Genomic DNA, 8,270 nt, shown 5'->3' on the forward strand with positions numbered 1-8,270 from the left:
TTTCACCATTTACTAGAGACATAAGTACATGCATGGCTAATGTGGCTATCACAGGGGAAAAAAGAGGTGGATGGAGAAGAAATTAGGGAGAGAATGGAAAGTGAGTGTAATGAATGGATGGGTGAGTAGAAATATGCTCTCTGTGTGAATCAGACAGAAGCTCATTCACAAATCCCTAGGCTATAAAACAATGGATGTAGGCACCAGCTCACACAGCTAACAGTCTTCTAAGAAATGCAATGCTAAGACTGGGCGTGATGGGTCTAGACTGTTTGTGTCCCACTTGTGTGAGAGAAAGTAAAAGAGAGAGTAAAAGAAATGTAGATTAGCTACCTATTCTACATAAAGTGCAAAATATAGAAGAGGGGTATACTTTACAGTCTAGACCCGAAGGTAATCATTTTAAAAGTGTATGCAAACAAACTAAAATGTGTCAGAAATCAATTTTACCTGGCTATCCAAGCCTAGTATGAGCAACATAAAGAAGAAAAGTGCTGCCCAGAGTGGCGCCATAGGCATCAGAGTCACAGCCTTGGGATAGGCTATAAAGGCCAGGCCTGGACCTGCACATTAATAGACAGAGTCAGAAGCATAAAGTATAAAGGGCATATAGCTCTTCTATCACTGTCAGTACTAAGTTCATTGCACTGGGTTTAAGGCAGCCATTCAATGCAAAGGGGGAAGCTTTATTCTTACCACTCTCAGCTACCTTACTGATGTCCACGCCTTGCTCTGCAGCCATGAAGCCCAGCACAGAAAAAACCACAAAGCCTGCAAAGAAACTGGTTCCACTGTTAATGAAGGCCAGCAAGAATGCATCCCTACGGAGAAACACAGAGAGAAAGAAAGGGGAAGGAAGAGAGAGGGGAAACAGAACAGAGAATGAAGATGCTGTAACATTAGGCTCACGTGAGGTACTCAAGACAAACATTGGCAACAGAGGAGATGGGCTGGGATGGTGAATAGGGGATCAATAGCAAATCCTCCACAAGCTGCTGTTGTCTTTGTAGATGGATGTAAAGAACAGACAGCCAATGGGTCTGTCAAGTCTGTCTCATGGTCTGAGACGGTAGAGAGTGAAAAGATGGATATATATATACCTAACATAATAATGCATGCATGTACAAACAAATTATGATGGAGATCTAATTCTCATTTAAGTCCGAAGTCCATGTCATTCCTGTTATCTGGTCTAAATAGCAAGAAATGACCTTCTGTTTATCCTGACAAGTGAAGTTCAGCTGGCAACATCGGCCAAAAATCCTTTCTGATATGAAGAATGTATGAACAATTGTTGCATTGTAGCAGCTGTGGTGAGCAGCAGCCTCCATGCAGTCAGCTACGTCAATACGGTTTATTAATCTGAAACAGGACTCAGAAGAATGATTATGAATGCATACAATTTAAATAATTGAGAACAAGTGTTTGGATTATCAATTAGTAAACAAGACTAAAAGTCAATAGCTACTCTAGCAGCCCTAAATTGGTTGTAATTCTTATTACACACCAGGAAACAAAGATGATGGATGAAGACAACTTTACTCCTACTGTTGAACTTTACCAATAGTGGTGCAAAAATGTTACTTTTTGTGAGGATTATACATAAATCCAAAGTGTTTATATACTGCAGAATTTGAATTTGAGGACATTGCAAACTCTAGCTTGTAAGGCCCAGTTCTACACTGCCAGACCTGGCCCAGGTTTCATCAGTCTAAGGGCCAGGATATAATAGAAAATAAGTAGTTTTTGTTGTCATACCACGTCGGAAATCAAAAGTGTTAATACCTGATCCAAGCGGCCCAAATCAAAGGTGGAATAAAAAGTAGGACATAGAGAGGGTAGAGATGTGATATTGTTTAAATATGGGGACAATGGCACACATTTCAGACAGTCTCACCTGAAAAGCATTCATAACGTTGCACTTGGTTGTTCACATGAAAAATAGTTGTGCCAGTGATGGAAAAAGAGAGAGAAGCTAGCGAGAAAGGTTCTCTGTGCAGCTCTGAATGTTGGATCATCAATTTTGTAAAATTAGAGAAATGGTCGGACATATGCTGCGCTAATCCGACATCTGAAAGGTGTCTGGGGATGTGGCTTTCCAAAGCGATTTGATCAATCGACAAGTACTTCTGACGGGAGTATATTGGCCTTTTAGGTGTACTCAGGTTACTTTGGCTCACTTCTGCTTTGAGCTGAATGCTAAGATTAGTGTGCTATTAATTCAATATTACCAACTGTGTCAACAACTATTGGATGTTACTGTTCTGATGATTAGCAGGCCATGTAACATTTAACATTCTGGCATGCACTTTTAACATTGTAAAGTTAAGCATGTAATGCCTAGCTACATGTTAGCACATTAGCATGCTACATTAGCAATAGTTATGTGAAGAAGGCTAAAAGAAAAAAATATATATTGATAAAAAGTTATCAAAATTCATGGCAATCTATCGTAGAGGTGGGAAAGCCCCCTGATACAATATAATCAAAATACTTATGTCATGATACAATATTATTGCAATTTTAAACATATTGCGATACATTGCAATTTATTACATTTTTTTTCAACTTCAAATAAGGTCCCTGAAGGAAAGCTTTATCAACATCTATTTAATCAAAAAAGATGCATTTCTCACTACAAAAAAAAACAACTAACTGCACCATCTAGTGGACTGAAAAAGCAATTCGTAAATTTGAATGTGCAACGTATATGTCCGTATTAATACAATATTACCACGAAAAATATTTAGATAATATGCTGTATCGATTTCCCCCCCACCCATACTATCCAGTGGTTCAAGATATATTTTACTCTGGACCGGAAGTCTTAGACAAACAAATGGAAAGACTGACATTGTTATCAACACAGCTACACTGCTAGCATGGCAAAAAAAGACACATGAAGTCAAGTTATGGGGTTTGTAAACAAGTGAACAAGACACAATAATTTAGTCCTGAGCCTTAAATGTACTATACATTGGCATCTTCGGGCAGTTTATTTTTCCCTAGCTATTCCTGGGCTACTCCAAGATTGTGTGTGAGAGGCAGAGCTGAGCTACATACCTCAGAATCTGGACTCATCTTTTAACTTCCAATTAAGGTCAAGACAGAGACAAAGTCAGATGGCAGGGTCCATGAGTCTCCTCCTATTATGGACATTCCAAATATGCAAGCAAGTGCTAATTTACAAAACAAATATCCCTATTACTGCTATGGAGCTAACTACTTCGTAAGGGCTTTAACATGTTTACATATCTAACTGTGTAAACATATGCAAACTCAACAACCAGCCTACAAAACCAGCAAAAGTGAGGACAGTGTTTAGTTAAAACAGACAATGTAACTCAGGTCTGCATGCTAATCTTCATTAGTTACCTGGTCCTCTCTTGCACCAGTTTATTTCTACAGCTTTGGAATTAAAAGACTGCCCGAAAATAAAAATGACACTGCTGTTTTTCTTTCTGGCATCCTATTCAGTTGTATTGCTTTTTAGGAAAAAAGGAGCTGATCTCTTGGTACTTCATGTTATTGTTAGGACAGACTAAAGTTGCTGTCTTTCTGCCAGAACGTCTGTAGTTAAAGAAAGAGTTTTTTTCTGGTTTGTTTGATACTACAGTCTACAGCCAAATGCGGCAGTGTGCATGAGTCTAGGCAAATGGTATTTATGTTGATGCTGGCCTCCTTCCAGTGACAGTGGTGTCTGATTTTATGTTGTGTATAAACTCACTGGTAACAGTTGTTATGGAAGCGATTGTAGCTGCCCAGCGCGGTCAAAGCGCCCAGTCCGATGGCATAGGAGAAGAAAATCTGAGTGCCTGCATCAATCCACACCTATCACAAATGGAATAGCCTGAGTAATGTTTTACAATCTGTTGACTATGTTTCTTAGATGTTGATACACAATATTCTTTTGTCACAACACTGCTACGAACAAATGTACAAGGACACCCAAATGCAAGCTTACGCAAAACTAATACCTGTGCTTCGCCAAGTTTGGACCAGTCTGGTTTCAAGTAGTAAACAATCCCATCTAAAGCTCCCGGAAGAGTGACTCCATGGGCCAAAAGAACAACCAGAACCAGGTAGGGGAACAGAGCTGTGAAGTAAACCACCTAGAGAAAGATGTAAAAAGAGAGCTGTGAAGTACATTTCTACATACTGTAAGACCAATTTATTTAGTACCAATATCATTTATTTCATTTTTTAGTAAACTTCGGGGTAGGGAGGTGAAGTTTGTATGCTATGCATTAAAACTTGAATTAAGTGAAAGTAGAAAACTCTACAGTAAACCCTTAAAACATTTAAACTCCTCACATTTACATGAAGTAAATACATAAAAAGATGCAGTTATATGATGAATTTAACAGGCTAGTTGTAAAAGTTTAGTGCTTATCAACATGGTTCATCAGCTATGGTCAAATGTTTCAATGTAACTGCACCTAAGTATGTTTTTATCACTTTGATTAAGCAATTACCTGCTTTGCAAATACTCAAGTCTTAAGTAGAAGCCCATTAGGTCCTTCCTGTAGTAGATGTGTAATGGGCCCTGTCATGTTACTTTGAAGAAAAGGTAGCCTGTAAATGGAAAGCCAGACAATTTGTAAACCTCCTGCAATAGCAGGGGTTTTTGGCAGACCTTTCCAGAAGGTAGTCTTTGTCAAGTTATGCTGAGAAAGCTGCCCCCTGTTACCTACTCAAAGCATCAAATCCCAGCTAAATCAGTATGTTAGGAGCAAAGTAGTGAGAAAGCTCATATTTGCCTTGATCTAGGGCGAACATGGGCATAAAAGCCCCTCAAACATCTACATGGTGGAAAGTTACTAATCGGCTTACAGCTGGCTGACTGGCTCAATCTCCTTCATTATTTTTTCCCTCGCTCTATGAGCTTTGGCTACTCTGGAGACACAAGAATGCAAACACAGACATCTCCATATGCTACAAAATAAGGATGCATTCATTATCCCAATGTATCAGAGCACACACATTTAAAAGAATGAGGAGTGATATACTGTATATTATTTTATACTACTAAATGGAAGTCATTCTGAACATGGTGTATGTAGAGTCTAATATAATTAAGATAAGATAATGAGAATGTTGCCTGACATTACGCTGCATATATACATACATACATGTGAGAAAACAGGAAAAAAAAGCAACTATACAAATTAGCAGACATTCAAAGAATACACGTGTGTGCTTATATTTGTGTTGATATGTGTTTCAGTCTAGACACTGATCCTCTCACTATACCAAAGCTGATTTGGGTTCAAAGGGCAAAATGCTGCAATTATTTAAACCTTTGCTTAAAACTCAGTCACCCCTGAATGTGGCATATAACGTTTCACATACAGTAAACGTATTGAGCCATAAGTAATAATCTGCACTCCATAAACCCAAACAGTGACATGTAACATTAATTGTACAGCCAGAAAAGACTTTACCTTGCCAGTAGATTTAACTCCTTTCCACATGCAGAAGTAAACAATGATCCAGGTGACTATGAGACACAGCACCATCTCATAGCTGATGTCACCAGGCTCGTGCAGCCCACCAGACAGACGGAGCACTTTCCGTCTAGAAGGAAGAACACAAAACAGAGTCAAAGACAGAGTGAAATAAGTGAATAATGTCAACAGGGTGTGACTGCAAGCTGAAATGCTTTTTGTCAAATCAGGCTTTTGTAGGTTTTGCAAATGTTACATAGATGCCATAATATTTAAATATGAGACCAATTTTGTAATTGACATCAGAATGATCAGAATACATGTAAATGTCTGCATGACTGAAAACTCTGGGTGCATACCACACAAACACACAGCATTGTTAAGACCCCTAAAATGCAATTTGGCAGTAGATAAGTGTATTCAAGTCATTATGGCTTTGGCTTTAGATATTTAAAATGTATTTTTAAGACTTCTGACACATTGCTTTACTCCTTCATGGAAATTCTGAGACAGGGAATAACATACTCCCAGAACTCGATGACTGGGGAGCGCATGCCCTCAGCCTCTGGGCAGCTTCCGTTGAGAAGGAGCTGGGCTGAAGACAGGTTCAAAGGGGACGTGGAGGAGAGGAGGTTGGCAGAAGACGATGGCAGGGCCACCTGGGCAGCACTGCGGTTGTGGCAGGCTCGACGGAAGTCCTGTGTACAGTTGGGGGTGTTCCAGGGGTGTCCACAGGTGGCCCACGGCAGCTCGTTGGTAAAGGAGTGGAAGAGAAAGTAAAGGGCCCACACAAGAATCATGATGTAATAGGTGTTACAGAAGAACACTATCACCATTGAGGCCAAGCCCAGACCTAACAGAGAAGGAGAGAGGAAGCCAGAGGAGGTATGTTGAGATGTAACTTACAAATCAGATGTGACGAGCAGCTTTAAAATACTTTCTTTAGAAAAATATAGATGTGTTCTCTGTATGTCAGACACAATAACATACACAGGTACCTTTGAAGAGGGGTGCGATGTTCCAGGCAGAAACCCCTCCCTGCTTCATGAATTGTCCCAGTGCAATCTCCAAGAAGAAGACTGGGATGCCTCCGATGAACACAATAAGCAAGTAGGGGATCAGGAAAACCCCTGCAACACAAGAGATGCATTTGCTGTACAAGTGTGTTCTTTGGTGATTGAACATGGTAACTTGGATCCCACCCTTCTATTTTATGTTTAATGGAGTGAATGGACTATGAATTAGTATGCAATAAATAGACGGTGTTCAATATGTTAAACATAAACCATTTAGTTGATTATCATGAACATATTTAAAGTGTGGAAAATGAAAGAAGCAGAAAAAAGAGGTTTGTAAATTTAAAAGATTATGATTACTCAAAAATTAGTTAATTAGTTTAATTATTAGAACTAGGCTGACTCATTTAGTATGTCCTGATCTTTTTCTAACAATAGAAAATCTGAGGTAAAAGTCATGTTTTGAGTTTAAAGGACACAAGCTACACAAACACTGGCATGGCTCCCACTAATCAAGCACTCGACACAACGAGGAACAGTTGAAGAAGAGGAAGCAATAAAGGGCAAAAGCAAAGTGAAAGCCAGCGAGGAGGACAGACAAGGCCATGGTTTGTGGGAGATAATGGCATTTCCACAAGTGTTTGCACAGTTTTGTTAAGTTCTGTCCTTGAACTTGAAAGCTACATGGAGCAGAGGCAGACGAAGGACTATCAAATGGAGAAAAAAGACAATAGACTCCAGCAGGAGTTATTAGTCCTGATTGAGACATCTAGGACTTGTTTCCTTTTGATTAGTAGAAGATAGCTTAGGGCAAATGGTTCATGCTCAGTGTTTTCTATAAATAATCTCCTTTGGATTTTCATACTATAGGAGAAGACTGCTGTGATCAGGAAAACACAGCAGAAAAAGATATGACAAATAAGGCATAAGACATTCCCTTTCTACAAAATACAATTGAAACAATTTGCTTTGCATAATAATATATCTGGGTGATGCCACCAGAGTCCAGATGGGAGGGAGTCACATGACCAGCTATGACGCAGAGCGGAGAGAAGAAGAAAGGAGGGAAAGATGGATACACCACAGGACACGGAGGCAGAAAAACTGGGACAACGCTGTGGTAGAGGAGGTTTAACAAATCCAAAAATGACACACCATGGCATAGACTTGGTTGGCTCCACAACAGTACTATTGATTGACAATTTGTGCCTAATTCAGTCGATCATTCTTTATGTCATTCTCTGAGAGCAGAGGGCTGCAGCCTTATAAGGAAACATTCATGAGTGTGGGTCTATGAGAGAAAGGGGTGGGAGAGTGAGAGAGACACTGTGAGAGAGAAAGGGAGAGAGATCCAATAGGAGGCGAGAATGGAATGACTGGAAAAATTGCTTGTGCTGACATACCCCAACATATTTGACAGATCGTGGAATCAAAGTCTTGATAGGCTTAAGTAAGTCCTCTCTAATCATAACTGGAATAGACACATCAGGCCTAGCAGTTGAGATTAAAATCAATAAATAAATAAAGGAGATTAAATCTATGCATTCATCTATTACTGTCTCCAGTGGAGAGTGTCCTTGTTTCAGTAAAAAGTAGGTCTGACTAGGGCTGGGCGATAGGGATAAAATCAGATATCACGATATTCTTGACGAAATGCCTCAATATCAATATTTTAGGGTAGAAAATTGGTGCTTTCACTAAATATTTTCACACTTAGATTTTAGATTAATAATCATCAGTAATGTGGACATAAGGTCTAAGTGGGGAACTGAAAATAATAGAACAGTCTGGTAAGTTTAGAAAAGTA

The 8,270-nt window shown here is 39.4% G+C and overlaps 1 protein-coding gene across 1 annotated transcript in view; it reads right to left on the bottom strand.

Annotated features, from left to right (window-relative positions):
• si:ch211-117c9.5 (sodium- and chloride-dependent creatine transporter 1) overlaps positions 1 to 8,270 on the bottom strand; it is a 14,982-nt gene that overhangs the window by 2,675 nt on the left and 4,037 nt on the right. The window contains exons 3-9 of the mRNA XM_032520810.1: positions 6,446 to 6,577; positions 5,973 to 6,300; positions 5,445 to 5,577; positions 3,978 to 4,112; positions 3,728 to 3,831; positions 697 to 821; positions 451 to 563 (exon numbers count right to left, since the gene is read on the bottom strand). Coding sequence (XP_032376701.1) covers positions 451 to 563; positions 697 to 821; positions 3,728 to 3,831; positions 3,978 to 4,112; positions 5,445 to 5,577; positions 5,973 to 6,300; positions 6,446 to 6,577 — 1,070 coding nt within the window. The remainder of the gene's footprint in view (positions 1 to 450; positions 564 to 696; positions 822 to 3,727; positions 3,832 to 3,977; positions 4,113 to 5,444; positions 5,578 to 5,972; positions 6,301 to 6,445; positions 6,578 to 8,270) is intronic.

Source organism: Etheostoma spectabile, chromosome 7 (assembly GCF_008692095.1).
Source record: "Etheostoma spectabile isolate EspeVRDwgs_2016 chromosome 7, UIUC_Espe_1.0, whole genome shotgun sequence".
Taxonomy (NCBI): domain Eukaryota; kingdom Metazoa; phylum Chordata; class Actinopteri; order Perciformes; family Percidae; genus Etheostoma; species Etheostoma spectabile.